This window comes from Heptranchias perlo, chromosome 18 (genome assembly GCF_035084215.1).
Source record: "Heptranchias perlo isolate sHepPer1 chromosome 18, sHepPer1.hap1, whole genome shotgun sequence".
NCBI classification, from domain to species: domain Eukaryota; kingdom Metazoa; phylum Chordata; class Chondrichthyes; order Hexanchiformes; family Hexanchidae; genus Heptranchias; species Heptranchias perlo.
This window is the reverse complement of record NC_090342.1, coordinates 19,361,036-19,377,712: the sequence shown is the minus strand read 5'-3', so window position 1 is coordinate 19,377,712 and position 16,677 is coordinate 19,361,036. Positions and strand designations below refer to the sequence as shown.

Genomic DNA, 16,677 nt, shown 5'->3' with positions numbered 1-16,677 from the left:
GTGCCTGGGCACCCTGGTGTCAACTCCTATGTAACTTGAGTGCACAACAACAACAACAACAACAACAACAACAACTCCTCACATTTGTATAGCACCTTTAACATTGTAAAATGTCCCAAGGCGCTTCACAGGAGTGTTATTAATCAAAATTTGACACCGAGCCACATAAGGAGATATTAGGATCTTGGTCAAAGAGGTAGATTTTAAGGAGTGTCTTAAAGGAGGAGAGAGAAGTAGAGAGGCAAAGAGGTTGAGGGAGGGAATTCCAGAGAGTAGGGTCTGGAGTCGGTAGCTAGAGAATGGAGTTTGTGGTGGAGACTGAAGACAATGGCTTCAGCCTTCCCAATATTTAGTTGGAGGAAATTTCTGCTCATGCAGTACTGGATGTCGGACTAGCAGCATAACAAATCAGAGGCAGTGGAGGGGTCGAGAGAGGTGGTGGTGAGGTAGAGCTGGGTTTCATCAGCATACTCGTGGAACCTGACGTGTTTTCAAATGATGTCGCCAAGGCGCAGCATGTAGATGAGAAATAGGAGGGGGCCAAGGATAGATTCTTGGGGGACTCCAGAGGTAATGGTGTGGGAGCAGGGAGAGAAGCCACTGCAGGTGATTCACTGGCTACAACTGCATAGATAGAAATGGAACCAGGTGAGGGCAGTCCCCGCAGCTGGACGATGGAGGAGGATGGTGTGATCAACCCTGTCAAAGGCTGCAGACAGGTCGAGAAGGATGAGGAGGAATAGTTAACCGTGGTCACAGTCACATTGGATATAATATGTAACTTGATAGCGCTCTGAGGGAGAATGCATGGCATGTGTTGCTGCACTCCAGCTGTCGACATTCCTTGGATCTGTATCCCTACTGAACAAACAATCCTGAAAGACCTGAAAGACCTGAGACATAGCAGCGTGCATCTACTCTGACCCCTACTGCTAACATAATTGCAGTCTATGCTTCATGCAGGAGGATGCACCGACTGGTCCCTGGCTGCTTCTTAGGTGGGGTTTTGCTACAGATTCCATGCTCTATTGATATCTGCAATGAAAAAACCTTCATCTGCCCCAAACATGGTCCATGATGTCAGAAGGCTGAGTTGGGAGGAGAACATAAGAACATAAGAAATAGGAGCAGGAGTAGGCCAATCGGCCCCTCGAGCCTGCTCCGCCATTCAATAAGATCATGGCTGATCTGATCCTAACCTCAAATCTAAATTCATGTCCAATTTCCTGCCCGCTCCCCGTAACCCCTAATTCCCTTTACTTCTAGGAAACTGTCTATTTCTGTTTTAAATTTATTTAATGATGTAGCTTCCACAGCTTCCTGGGGCAGCAAATTCCACAGACCTACTACCCTCTGAGTGAAGAAGTTTTTCCTCATCTCAGTTTTGAAAGAGCAGCCTCTTATTCTAAGATTATGCCCCCTAGTTCTAGTTTCACCCATCCTTGGGAACATCCGTACCGCATCCACCCGATCAAGCCCCTTCACAATCTTATATGTTTCAATAAGATCGCCTCTCATTCTTCTGAACTCCAATGAGTAGAGTCCCAATCTACTCAACCTCTCCTCATATGTCCACCCCCTCATCCCCGGGATTAACCGAGTGAACCTTCTTTGTACTGCCTCGAGAGCAAGTATGTCTTTTCTTAAGTATGGAGACCAAAACTGTATGCAGTATTCCAGGTGCGGTCTCACCAATACCTTATATAACTGCAGCAATACCTCCCTGTTTTTATATTCTATCCCCCTAGCAATAAAAGCCAACATTCCGTTGGCCTTCTTGATCACCTGCTGCACCTGCAAACTAACTTTTTGATTTTCTTGCACTAGGACCCCCAGATCCCTTTGTACTGCAGTACTTTCCAGTTTCTCGCCATTAAGATAATAACTTGCTCTCCGATTTTTCCTGCCAAAGTGCATAACCTCACATTTTCCAATATTGTATTGCATCTGCCAAATCTCCGCCCACTCACCCAGCCTGTCTATATCCCCTTGTAGGTTTTTTATGTCCTCCTCACTCTCTACTTTCCCTCCCATCTTTGTATCATCTGCAAACTTTGATATGTTACACTCGGTCCCCTCCTCCAAATCGTTAATATAGATTGTAAAGAGTTGGGGACCCAGCACCGACCCCTGCGGAACACCACTGGCTACAGGTTGCCAGTCCGAGAATGTACCATTTATCCCAACTCTCTGCTTCCTATTAGATAACCAATCCTCCACCCATGCCAGAATATTACCCCCAATCCAGTGATTCTTTATCTTGTGCAATAATCTTTTATGTGGCACCTTGTCGAATGCCTTCTGGAAGTCCAAATACACTACGTCCACTGGTTCCCCTTTATCCACCCTGTAAAATCTTTGCATTATCTTGTGTTTGTCGTAGCACTTAATACATTAAAATTGGGAGGTAATTCCTATGCTGGGAATTTATTCATTCTAGGGCTCTAACACTGAACAACCTGGACATCGGGTTGAACCCGGGGTGCGTGTCTACTTGGATGCAAGTGAAGTCCACCTGGGCCCCCATCAGAATGCCAGCTCTGTTATTCCTTTTGGCCTTCTTATAAAGGGAGTATATTGGGCTGCAGCAAATAATATCCTAGCCAGTAATGTTGGCTTCGAGCAAGCTGCTTGCCAGCACCATTTTTCTAATTTCTCTTCTCTGGCAGGCAGCTGAGATGCGTCCATGCTAACTAGGTGACCCTCGATACACGGGTAGAGTCAGAAGCAGAGGCCATTGATGCTCACTCCACTGACCTTCTACTGACGGAGCAGGGCCAAGGATGTTTGGCTCCATTATGTCTTTAGCTGTGTCTTTTTCTCAGGATAAGAGATGTTACAGTGACATCTCTGGAGCAAATAACAATAAAAGGTGTTCTACTTTAGAGGTAACAGTGACACCTCTGCAGGAAGTAAGTATAACTGGCATTACGGTTACCGTTTTAATGTACTAAGTGCTACGACAAACACAAGATAATGCAAAGATTTTACTATATTATAGATAAATGAGGCAATTAGATAATTCATTGTGGGGATGATTTTTTAGCACTGGTTTAAAATGATTCGTTTCAACCACACATCTGAGATCTCATTGGCAACTGTGATTTATGTACCGTAATTCTTTTTCACTAATGAAAGATTAATAATCCATGAGTGATACTGGTGAGTCATGCCACCTAAACTGATGACAAAAAAAACACATTATTCATTTACTTTTTTTAACCTTTAAAAACAAAAATTGCTTCTCCCATCCTTAAATTAACTACCCATATGTGTGGACTTCCCACATAATGACAGAAAGACAGTCAATTCTGGAGGTACCTGCATGGACACCAGTGCCACTCCTTGGTTGACCTACCTTGGTTGGGGGGCTTGCGTGGTGTGGAAAACTCTCCCCCTTATATAGAATAATATACATACACAATGAGGGGAATTTTAACCTCCCACGACAGGTGGGTGATGGGCGGAGGAGGGGTTAAAAATTGAGAAACCCGACCCCAATCCTCCTCCACTTCCAGTTTTAACGAAGCCCAGTTGTGGGGTGGGCGACTAACCTGCTCTCCAGATACAGGCCTGTCATTTAAATATATTATTGAGGCTGTGCACCTCAAATTTTAGCACAGTTTTAAATTTAACACCTGTGGGTCGGGTTTCCCAGGGCTCGGAGAACCCAGCAGCTGAAAGGAGGTGAGGACGGCCAGGTCCAGCAGGTAAGTGCTTTTCCAGCACTGCTCATGGGCCAGGAGGAGTGGGAGTGCTTCCCCCCGGCTCCTCAAGCAAACCTGCTGCTCTCCCCGCTATCCGCCGCACCCCCCACCCCCCGCGATGGGACCCCTGTGATTAGACCGCCCAGCAATTGGACCCCTTGTGATTGGACACCCTGCCCCGACGATCAGAACCCCTCCCCAATCTCCTCCCGTCCTGCGATGTCCTCTCCGGAACCCCCGGATCTACTCACAGCCCGCGATGTCCTCTCCGGAAACCCCCCCACCACCCCGATCTATTCACGGCCCGGGATGTCCTCTCCGCCCCTTCTCCTGATGTACTCATGGCCCGCGATGTGCTCTTTGCCCCCTCTCCCAATGTACTCATATCCCGATATGTGCTCTCCGTGCACCCCTCCTGATCTACTCACGGCCCGCGATGTCCTCTCCGGCTCCCCTAGTCCTGATCTACTTGGCCCGCGATATGCTGTCCGGCTCTTCCCCCTGAACTACTCACGGCCTGCAATATCCTCTCCGGCCCCTCCGCCCCCACCTATTCACGGCACGCGATGTCCCTCTGGAGCCACAGGCCTTCCCACCTGACAGCCAGCCAGCCTCTCAATTTGGCTGGCTGCAGGCCGGGAATCGGAGTCAAAACATTCAAATGAGGTCCTGCCGCTAAATTCGGCAGGGCCTCCAGGAAACCCGCATTTCCAGGTTTCCCAACAGCTTCACCTCTCCCCCACGTCCCCTGTAAATATCAAGGCTAATGATTTTCAAGATCACAAAAAAGTTTTGGATGAAAAAAGCTATTTGGTCGATTTAATCATAACCTTCCAGAATAGCCATCCTGCCATCTTCCATCTTCCCCTTACAGCATTGAGTTGTTTCTTAAATGAGTCCATTGTTCTGGCCTCAATTACCCTTCTTGGCAACCTACTCCAGCTGTTGATCACTCTTCGTGTTAAGAAATAATTCCTGATATCTGTCTTAAATTTGCCTTTTACAACATTGAACCTGTGTCCATTTGTCCTGCTGAAAGTATTGTTTTGGATTTACTTATTCTATCTCTTTAAGTATCTTCTATAACTGTATAAGATTCCCTTTGAGATATATTCTTTCAAGGCTGAAGAGCATTCCTTATAGCTCTACCCTCTGACACTGGAGATCAATCACGTTGTTCTCCTCTGGAGTGCCTCTGGGGCCTGGATGATCCTTTCATGCCATGGTGACCAAAACTGTACGCGATATTCAGGTGTGGCCTGACTAAACACTATGGGCCCGATATTAAGAGGGTGGCGGGTTCTCAGCGGGGGGTTGACTGGGCGCGTGGGTAACGCGCCCAGTGAAATCAGTGTGCTCCGCACGGAATCGCAGGCTAATTGGAGCCACTTACCTGTGCTTCCAGGTTTCGCGCTGGAAAGCTGCGCGGCGGGCGGACTGCGCATGCGCAGCAAAGTCTGTCAGCTGGAGGAGCCCTATTTAAAGGGGCAGTCCACCAATGCTCCTCCTGCAGCAAACAACCAATTCTGAACCATGGAGCAGGCCAGAGGGAAGGCTGCTCCAAGATTTTCAGACTCCTCACTCCAGGTGCTGCTGGATGGGGTGAGGAGGAGGAGGGAAATCCTTTTCCCATATGATGGGAGGAAGTGCCCTCCCTCCACGAAGAAGGCCTGGCTGGAGGTGGCCGAGGAGGTCACCAGCAGCGGCAATGTGCCACGAACCTGGGTCCAGTGCAGGAAGAGATTTAATGGCCTAACCAGGTCAGCCAAAATGAGTATACTTATGCATTATCCCACACTCCGTCTTCCACATCGCTTCCACCACCACACAACCCCTTCTGCACTGCCACCACAATGCTCTCGCATCACTCCTCACATCCACTCAACTATCATCCTCACCTTGCCTGCACATACTCACCGCCCCTGTCCCCATTCGAACACTACCACGCAACCCAAACCTCATACAATATCATTGCTATGTTGCACACGCACCCTCCCATGCATCTCCTTCACGCTCAACCCCACCCACATCAATGCATGCAGTGGCTCACTGTGCAACCATCACTCAATCACGCCTCTGTGTTTTGTCTTGATAGAAGAGATGCCAGAACGCCCGGACCGGAGGGGGCCCGCCACACCAGGTGGCACTAACAGACGCAGAGCAGCAGGCATTGGAGATCAGCCGCACGCTGGAGTGCCTGTCCGTGGCGGATGCCGGTGACAGAAAGCTAACACTTAGCACTCATGATAGCGAATGATCTTAGCATCACTTGACATCTGCAGCACCTCAACATCTGTCCACATGCCTAATATTGCTTTCTGTTCCCTTGCAGGCCCATCGGCGAGCGCCGTGACCGTGGAGGGCGATTCCTCAGAGGACCTGCCGGCCTCTGAGGGTCCATCGTCACATCTGAGCCATGCATCCACCAACACAGATACACACACCTCGATGGGTCCCCGTCCTCACTTAGTTGGGCTTGCACATGGTGAGTTACCATGCACATGTGAGCACGAGCAGACACTGGTGGCAGGGGCAGCCGTGGAGAGTCCGCGTCGGTGGGAGCACTCTTCTTCAGGCTCTGCTCAGCTTGACCCAGATGCTGAACCCTGGGGGCCAGCCGTGAAAAGGAGAGTCGTCGAGGGGCAGCAGCACATTGCCGAGGTGCTGGAATAGGTGCCATGCGCACTCTCCACAATCGCGCAGAGGATGGAGGAGTCCAACTCCTGCATGAGGGGAATGGTGACACAGGTACAGGAGGGTATCTCTGAGATAGTGCCGCAGGGATGTGAAGGCATCTCTGTCGCGGGTAGGTGCGGGAATATCTGCGATGGAGGAAAGGCTAGCCTCCCTCGAGCGTCAAGCACGGCTCAACAATGAGTCCATTCAGGCCCTGACAATGGCCGTTCGGATTCACAGTGAGCAACATTCTGCCGCCTTAAACAGGCTGACAGATACTTTACAAGTGGCCTTCCAAGGCCTCACACAAGCCCTCCAAACTGCTGTCCAGCAGGGTGGAAGGAGGGATGTGGGCCTGGGCCACGAGAGGGCTGATGGTGAAAGGGGACATGGAAGTGGGGACGCCACTCAAAGTGCTCCCACGTCTCACCTGTTGCCCCCCTCTCAACCAGTACCCGCAATGCTGCCCCCTCTCCAGGTGACTGAGTCTGCCCCTGCACAGGTGCAGGTGGAGCAGTCTTTGAAGGGGCCCTCACGGGCACCGAAACCCAGAGGGCGTCGGCCCAAAGCATCTAATCGGTCAGAGCATGGACAAGAGCAACCTGCCACTACCTCTGCTGAAGCCACAGAGGTAGCACCATGTAGGGGTTCCTGGAAACGCAAGGCAAAGGTTTTGTGAGCACAAAGGGAATGCACAAAGGTGTCTGACGATTTGTCATGTTTTTTATTTATATTTCTTTTCTGCCACATGCACAATAAATATTATTATCACCACTACTGCCACGTCTTGCCCATTCTCGACTGGCTTGTGGAATAGGTCCCTTTCATGGGGTTCACCATGAACACGCACACTTGATGCCACCCATTGTGTCACTGCAGAGTGGGTGTAGGTGTATTTGCAGGGCTCTTTTGTGCAGACGACTGAGAGACGTCGGCGACGTCCCCGGTGGCACCCTGGAAGGATGCGGAGGAGAAGTTGTTGAGGGCAGTGGTGACTTTGACAGCAACAGGTAAGAAGATGGTGCTCGGGCCAGCCGGGAGCAGCTCAGCATGAAGGAGGCGGCAGATGTCTACGACTACATGTTGAGTGACTCTGAGCCTCCATGTGCACTGCTGCTCAGAGAGGTCCAGGAAGCTGAACCTTGGTTTGTAGACCCTGTGGCGAGGGTAGTGCCCTCTGCGACGCATCTCTCTCTGTGGTTGTCCTCCCTCCTGCTGTGCAGGTGGATGTGTCACAGCACTGTGTTGTGGAGCTCCACGTGTCAGAGGTGGACGGCGTGGCCAGTGAGGCTGGTGATGCCGTTCACCCTCCGAGGAGGTCATGACTGCAGCTATGGCGGCCCCCATCCGGAAGATGTACATATGATGGAGTCCACAAGGTAGGTAAATGTGTCTGGGCACCGGGATAAGTGTGCAAGTTTGTGAATTTAATTGTTAGGAGGAGGGTGGTGGAGGCCAAACTTTGTCTGAAGTGACAGAGTGGCCTCCTGCAATGAGTGAGGGTCTCCCCACCCCCACCCCACCTGTCAAATGGACCTTTGCAGCTGCCACAGGCTAATGGCTGCAACACGTCCATTTGAATTGGGAGTGTTTCCCCCAGTACGGTAGACAATCTCAGTTCATTTCAAAATCCCAGCCCTCCTAAAATATCAGGTCAATCAGGTCTGTAAACGACCTGAAGTACCTGTTTAAGTACTTTAAGTGGCACCCCGCCGGCTTTAATTGCTGGCGGGAGTCCCGCATGTGGGGGCTGCGCGCGCATGTCAGCGCGTCACTGGGGAACCCGGAAGTGGGCGAGTTGGAGCCGGGCTCCAGACTCCCCCGGGAATCCCCGATTTTTGCAGCCCCCCCGCCACAAACGCACACGACCGGGGGTGTGATTATACATCTTCAGCAATACCTCTGGTGATTTGCAATCAGCTGATTTGGCAAATATAATCCAGCATCCTATTGACTTCATTTACTGCTGTGTCACGCTTAGACATGGTGAATGACGTGACAGCTAACAACCCAGGTGCCTTTCAACTTCCCCCTTAGCAAGTACTAGCCCACCCATGGAATACACATGGCTCCTATTTTTACTTCCGATATACGGTACTTTGCATCTATCCTAATTGTACCTAATTTGCCATGATCAGTGCAGCTGGAAATTCTGTTGAGCTCTCATTGTAAGATCTTGCCTGCCTCCTCAGTCTCTCATAGCTTGGTGTCAACTGAAATGTAACTACCTTGCATTGAGATTGTGATTCCAGGTCATTTATATATGCCAGGAACATGGCCGCATAGATGCATTAGATAATTCTTGCATCGTTATACAAATCCACTCTTAACTTGTTTGAATTTTTAACTATCAACTTCAAGCGTTTAGAAAAAGAAACATGGTCATTGAAAGAATTGTCCTGTTATACACAAGTCTTAACAAGTTTAATAACAGAAAAGAACGGATGCGGTAGATATACAAGTCATTATGGTGGGTCTCTGCCTCCTTTATGGTGTCTAGGGTTTTTCCAAAAGATGCCCTGAAGGGAGAGCAGAGAAATTACACTCCAAGAAGGTGCAGCTATGCAAATGAGGTGAGAGGGAGGGCAATCAGCTTTCCTGCCTTATTTTCGTTCCTCAATGCCAGGCAGATGTCTAGAGTCGGCCGTAGTTCGTGTACCCAGTCTCTCTCTGGTAAGAGGGTATAAGAGGGGTAGGAGCCAGAAAAAAGATAAGTATCTTTTCTTTATAGGTACTGGACACCATCTTTTGGCCTGGAGGTCATGGCCATTACCACTGCTGAAGACCTAAGAGGTTTTGCACCCTCATTTGCAGATGCAAGAACCTACAGGTGGTGGGTTATGCTGGGAGAGTGCCTGAACCCAGAAATACCCTTTGAGTGCACTCCACCTGACTAGCAAATAGGTGCAGTGGTGGGGGGTGGAGGGGGGAGGGTGGTAGAAGAGAGGAGAAAAATCACATTCAAGAAGTAAATCAGCTCAATCAATTGCTTAGTGTTAAAAATCACAATTAAAAACCTCAACAACATTTGGTAATCAAAGCCGTATGTTTACAAATGTGCTTAATGTATATGATATTATTAAAAGGGCTAGTAAAAACTGGCCACACTGTTATGGAACTATATTGCTTTGCATTTTAATGTCTGTTTTAAGAGGCATTCAAAAATTAATGAGTTAAACAATGAAATGAAGATCCTATAGGGTGATAAACATCATCATGTTACCAGAAGACAAAGTTTAAGAAAGGTAAAATAATTGAAAGAAATTATAAAATAGTAGACTCATTTTGAATTCAAATATTTTTGAAGTCGGTCTCCCATTGTAATGATGTGTAGGGATAATTTTACGAATTTGCATTTCCGGTATGGAGCTTTACCAGCTGGGAGCGCATATTGAGAATTTGGGTGCCTGCCCCCCTGTGATTTTCCACTAATGGACATACAATTAGGGGGGCATTCAAACAAATCCTGAATTTGTGCTCCTGGCAGGCAACGCTTATTGTTAGGGATGCAAATTCATAAAACTACCCCTATAGTGTCAATAAACTTGAATAATGAAAAGTAAATCTACTATGTGAAGTTTTTTTCTTTGAGTTATTGTTCAGCCAACTATAAATGCCACTTATTTGTTCATATAGATTTGCCAATTCATTGGTTAGCGTACTGTTTGTATTCATTCAGAAGTGAAAGGGTTAAAAATGCAGTTCTACCTCAAGCCATGCGACTACTGTTGGTCCATCCCACTGTGCAAATGGCAAACCTTTTCTCCGGGCTTCTTCTAACAGTTCATGCCTGTAAAGAACACCAAATCATACAGATATTTTGAAATTGGCATTGCCTTATACTTGGCTCCTCTTCGTTGCCCCACATAGGCATAATTCTCAAATCACCCCTATATTCATGCAAAAGATAGAAAGACTTTGAGGGTGAAATTGGTCTTCGGCAATAGCACAAAACAGGCAATAGCAAATTGGCAGCCTGTTTTATAATCCATCCGATTTTCTTTTCCATGGGAAAAAAAATTGGGCAGGGTGTAAAAGCGGCTGCCGATTCACTATTATTCATTTTGCATTACTGCCGAAGACTAATTTCACCGCCTTTGTGTTTAAATAGCATGTTTCATGTTTCAGGACAACCCAAAGTGATTTGTGGCCATTGAATTACTTCTTGAAGTGTAGTCACCATTATGATTTTGGCAAAAATGACATCCTATTTGTGCATAACGATGTCCCACAAACAGCAAATGAAATGAATGACTAATCTGCTCTTGATGGTGTTGGTTGAGGGACAATTGTTGGCCAGGACACTGGAAGAACTCTTTGCTCTTCCTTAAATAGTGCCACCAGATCTCGTACACCCACCTGAACGGGTAGATGTCTTGTTTTAAAGCCTCATCCAAAAGAAGGCATCTCCATTAACGCACCTTTTTATTGCACTGAAGTCACGTAGATTATGTGCAAAAGTGGGGCTGGAAACCAAAACGTTCTGTCTCAGAGATAAGAGTGTTATCAACTGACTCAAACTGATGTCTCAAGTGAATGCCACTGCAAGGCCAATATGATTAATGTGTCATTATAGTACTTATAATTATACATGTATACATGTTATCTTATGGCAATATAATTTAAGTTTCGAGAACACAGGAATTATTTGTAAAAATATTTTCCACAAATCAATCACACACAATGAAAATATTTAATCTTCCCACGTGCAAAGTGCTGGACTCCCAAATAAAGCATTGTAAGTTTAACTCTTATGCTTCAATGTTCTGATTTTTGTCTTTTTAATGTCAGCAATAACCCATTTACTTTTATTGAGTTAGAGACGATGTTAAAATAATACTATTCAGAAAATCTAGACTTTAATCTTGGCTACCATTTGAATTTTGCTGGCCTCATCGACTCAGTTTCATCACTTCCTGGCTATGGTGCTAGATGGAGGTAATGCTTTGTTACAGTTTATGCTTTTCCCCAGTATTGTGTATGGTGTCGTATGTGAACAATGTAATTCTTAGTTCATCCATGAAGTTCAGATTGCTAACACAAAACTGTTCACCTGCATAACAGCAAGGATTGCACTTTGGAAGCAATTGTTGTAGGTGACATTGCTGCAGGAGTTCCTCAGGGCAGTGTCCTAGGCCCAACCATCTTCAGCTGCTTCATCAATGACTTTTCCTCCATCGTAAGTTCAGAAATGGGGATGTTCACTGATGATTGCACAGTGTTAAGTTCCACTCGCAACCCCTCAGATAATGAAGCAGTCCGAGCCCGCATGCAGCAAGACCTGGACAACATCCAGGCTTGGGCTCATGAGTGGCAAGTAACATTCGCACCAGACAAGTGCCAGGCAATGACCATCTCCAACAAGAGAGAGTCTATTCACCTCCCCTTGACATTCAACGACATTACCATCGCCGAATCCCCCACCATCAACATCCTGGGGGTCACCATTGACCAGAAACTTAACTGGGCCAGCCATATAAATACTGTGGCTACAAGAGCAGGTCAGAGGTTGGGTATTCTGCAGCGAGTGACTCACTTCCTGACTCCCCAAAGACTTTCCACCATCTACAAGGCACAAGTCAGGAGTGTGATGGAATACTCTCCACTTGCCTGGATGAGTGCAGCTCCAACAACACTCAAGAAGCTCGACACCATCCAGGACAAAGCAGCCCGCTTAATTGGCACCCCATCCACCATCCTAAACATTCACTCCCTTCACCACCGGCGCACAGTGGCTGCAGTGTGTACCATCCACAGGATGCACTGCAGCAACTCACCAAGGCTTCTTCGACAGCACCTCCCAAACCCGCGACCTCTACCACCTAGAAGGACAAGAGCAGCAGGCACATGGGAAAAACATCACCTGCACGTTACCTTCCAAGTCATACACCATCCCAACTTGGAAATATATCGCCGTTCTTTCATCATCACTGGGTCAAAATCCTGGAATTCCCTTCCTAAAAGCATTGTGGGAGAACCTTCACCACACAGACTGCAGCGGTTCAAGAAGGCGGCTCACCACCACCTTCTCAAGGGCAATTAGGGATGGGCAATAAATGCTGGCTTCGCCAGTGACGCCCACATCCCATGAACGAATAAAAAAAAAGTCTTGCGTTCAAGGCTAAAAGACAATTTCCATAAGCAGACCAAGTTTCTTGTGATCCTAAATATGCATCTTTATACTTGCCATATATGGGTTAGCTAGCACAGGTTTAATAATTAACTCCTCATTAGGTCACTGGAGATCATGTGGGAGGTCCATCATGTTCTCCTATCTCTCCTCAAATGCATAGAATATCACACCTAGAGACCAATGTGTATAGGCTAGAACTATTCATCAGATATATTTATAAATTAATAGAGAAACCAAATAATACAGCAATATTCTGAATCAGAACAGACCTAAAACAATAAAATTAGAATCAGTCTAATATATGTTAAACTATCCTTTTTAGAATGTAATGGTAAGCTGTAAGACTTTTGGATGAAACAATCATATTTGTCTCAGAAAACCTTCAAAGTTTGGTGTTGTATGTGAACAATGTAATTCTTAGTTCATCCATGAAGTTCGGAATGCTAACACAAAACTGTTCACCTGCACAACAGCAAGGATTGCACTTTGGAAGCAATTGTTGTACGTGAAGTACTTTGGGAAGTCCTGAGAGTTATGATAAGACACTGTATAAATGTAAGTTCTCTTTCTTTTCTTGTCAGAATTAGAGACTATGGGAAAATGGTCATGTACTTATCTGTCAATCATCTGGGATTAAAGATGCAATGATAGGAATTATTGCACAGAATGCTAATGAGCAGGTACTCATTGTCTGAGTTTTAATCATGTATTAATGCCTTTGCTATGTACAACTTAATTAGCATGGAGAACAAAACCTCTGTACCTTAACTTATTTCCACAATTAACTTGGTCTGGTCTTTTATACAATGCATCTCAGTGTCCATTTTGAAATTGGTAAAGAAAGATAGCTTCCATTTTAACTTTAGCTATTCCAAAACTGTATGAAATAACATACAGAAAACTTTCTGGGGGAGAAATTCAACTCACATCCACCCATTTTGCACCTAATAAATGGGTAGCCAGCAGATAAATCGAGGGGGTGGGGTAACTCAACTGCCCAATTGACACCCAAGGTCTACTTGATGTGATATTCAGTCAGGCCTGTAAATGGGCAATTGACCAGCCTGCCTGAAACAGGTGTACTGTCATTTAAATATGAAAATCGGAATGCTACCCTGCTTGTAGTCCTGATTGCAAACTTGTGCCGTGCACACTCCACTCAGTTGCACCAGGTATTGAGCGGCCAAACCACTGACCTTTAAAGGGACCACTAGAAGTGGATCAAAAAATGGCTGAAGAAATTCTTAATTTTTATTTTTGTCGGCCCAGGAGAAGCAGGAGTGCTTCTCCCGGACATACAAAACAACTCCGGCCTACTGCCATTGCATCTGAGGCCCCAGCTGAGATTGCCTATCACCTCCAGACCCAACCTAACAGCTGGTTCCGCTAAATAGCCGGATGATTACCTGCCTACCCATTTGGCATCTGCAGCTCACTGGCGGCATTTTTTTTTTCAAAAACGCTGCAGCAACAATAGTTATATAGTGCCTTTAAGGTAGAAAAATGTGCTATTATGCTTTACAGAGGCACCAGGGTAACAGATGCCAAATCAAAGAGAGAGAGATTAGGAGGGGTGACCAAAAGCTTGGTCAGAGGCAGGTTTTAAGGAGGGTTTTAAAAGAAGAGATGCAGGTGGACAGGCAGAGTGGTTTAGGCAAGCAGTTCCAGAGAATGGGACCTAGGTGCCTCATGGCAGGTCCACCATGGTGGGTGGAAATGGGATGGATGCATAAGCAGTCGGAGTTAGAAGAACAGAGAGTTTGGGAGGTGACTGTATGTTGGAGGAGCTTACAAAGATGGGAATGAGGACATGGCTGCAGAGGAATTTAAATGCAAGGACAAGAATATTAAATTTGAGGTACTGAAGTGCTGGGAGCTAATGTAGATGAGTGAGTATGGGGGTGATGTGTGAGCGAGACACGGAGTTCAATAGGATATGAGCAATATAGTTTTGGATGAGCTGGAGTGAATGAAAGGTGGAGGATTGTGGGGGGAGGGGGGGATCAGCAAAGAAAACACTGTAGTAATTGAGTCCAAAAGTAACAAAGATATGCATGAGGGATTCAGTGGCAGATGGGTTAAGGTTGGAGATGAAGGTGAGCAATGTTACGGAGAAGGGAATCTCTGTGATGGAGAGGATATGGGGTCAAAAAGTCAGTTCAGGATTGAACCAAAGGTTGAAGTTGGAAACAGTCTGGTTCAGCCTGGGAAGTCGTTGGAGTCGGCGGTGAGGCAGTGGAGTTTGTGGAAGGGGCCGAAGATGATACTTAGCTGGAGGATGTTAGGCGAAGAATTTATTTGTGTATTACGTGTAATGAAATAATAACACTCATTCTTTATAAATGCATATATGATTTTCTAAGAGCAAACAAAAATGTGGGAAGCTTATGTTTGCATTGGGTCCATGTGACCATAGCTGCTAATGTTGAATATTTCTGCCAATTCACCCATTTTTTGAATTATAGAATAATTACGTAATTGAAACTCGTAATTACAATCATTGAAGTATGTTTGCATTATGCAGTGTGTTTTTTCAGGCAGATCTGTATAATTTGGGATGCCTCCCTTTCTTGTAACATTTGTTTATAGCTAGGGTTATATTGTAGTGGTACTGTACAATTATTGTGTGTTCATTTGCTTTCTGTGTTATCAGCTAAACACTTTTACATTTTATATACCATTTGAATTTTGCTGGCCTCATCGACTCAGTTTCATCACTTCCGGGTATGGTGCTAGATGCAGGTAACACTTTGTTACAGTTTGGGCTTTTCCCTAACACTTTTGTCTTGTACACTGCATTAAATATGGTCACTTAACAATTATATCTGGATTGTGTATGTTACTTGGAAATCACAGATGGAAGCTTTATTTTTAATGAATCAGTTAGGATAAAACAGTCAAGAAATGTGATACAGGAATTCTGCCAATCACATTTCTTGACTGTTTTATCCTAACTGTTTTAGACACTTATCGTTCCACATGAAACAGGAATTCTGCCATTCATGTGGAAATATAAAATCATGGTAAAAGATATGCCTGGCAGAATGCAGGTGGGAAACTTGTAAAGACTGCATGATTCCTGGGGGCTGGTCAGTTTATTATGGTTGACAAGCTACCTATATAATGTGACAAGATGGCTGGTGACTTGGTTAGCAGATTGTCAGAGGGAGTTGGGTATAGCTGATCTTGCTACTTAAGGTATGGGTGAGTATCTGCTACATCAATTGCAATTTCACTGAAAAAGACAATGATTGATCAGGCCTAAGAAGTGTATGATTATTGTGCATAGTTTCGACAAAAAAATTCTACTTTGCTACTACGATGAGGGTGTGCAGGAACAGAGGGACCTGGGGGTATATGTGCACAAATCTTTGAAGGTGGCAGGACAGGTTGACAAAGCAGTTAAAAAAGCATACGGGATCCTGGGCTTTATAAATAGAGGCATAGAGTACAAAAGCAAGGAAGTCACGTTGAACATTTATAAAACACTGGTTCGGCCACATAGGAACATATTTTAGGAGAGTTCCTCCAAATTCTCAATCTTTACCTTTAAAAATTCAGTAGGCCAAATTGAGAATTGCATTGTACCCACTGCAAACTGACTAGTGTCATGTTGCTTGTGTGCATAAAACATTGTTCTTGTTACTTCCAAGTATCGAGGGAATGTATTGTGTGAATGGATTTCAAACTATCTCCAAAAAGCAGTGTCCAAAATGCACTACAATGGAACCCTTTCCCCATTCTTATTATGTCAGCAGCCTATCATTTTTATAAATGATTCATTGTACATTAGACACAAACCTGTAAGGGATCTTTAAAGGTTTCTTTGTGTGTCATCACCGACCATAAAATTATTTTGTATATTAAACATATTGAGGGCTAAATTGGGCCATGTAGCGCCCGTTATGTAGGCACAACATGGACTCCTAAGCACTGAAAATGGCATCAGAAATGCACGCACACACTTCTGGCGTGATGTACGCAGGACGCCATATTGGTAAAGGCGTTAGTGCATGCGCACTGAACGAACTCTGGCAGCATGTACAGTAGGGAGATTATGTAGTAGATCAGTGTGCAATGCTGATTTAAAGGGACACATGCGATTTTGGAACTCCACACTCTAGCCAACGCATGTCTTAACCTCGCACAGCTGAACAGGTC

The 16,677-nt window shown here is 45.7% G+C and overlaps 1 protein-coding gene across 1 annotated transcript in view; it reads right to left on the bottom strand.

The window, feature by feature from the left end:
• Positions 1 to 16,677, bottom strand: part of ppfia2 (PTPRF interacting protein alpha 2) — a 413,910-nt gene that overhangs the window by 74,773 nt on the left and 322,460 nt on the right. Inside the window, exon 21 of the mRNA XM_067999463.1 lies at positions 10,092 to 10,173. Within this exon, the coding sequence (XP_067855564.1) occupies positions 10,092 to 10,173 (82 nt within the window). The remainder of the gene's footprint in view (positions 1 to 10,091; positions 10,174 to 16,677) is intronic.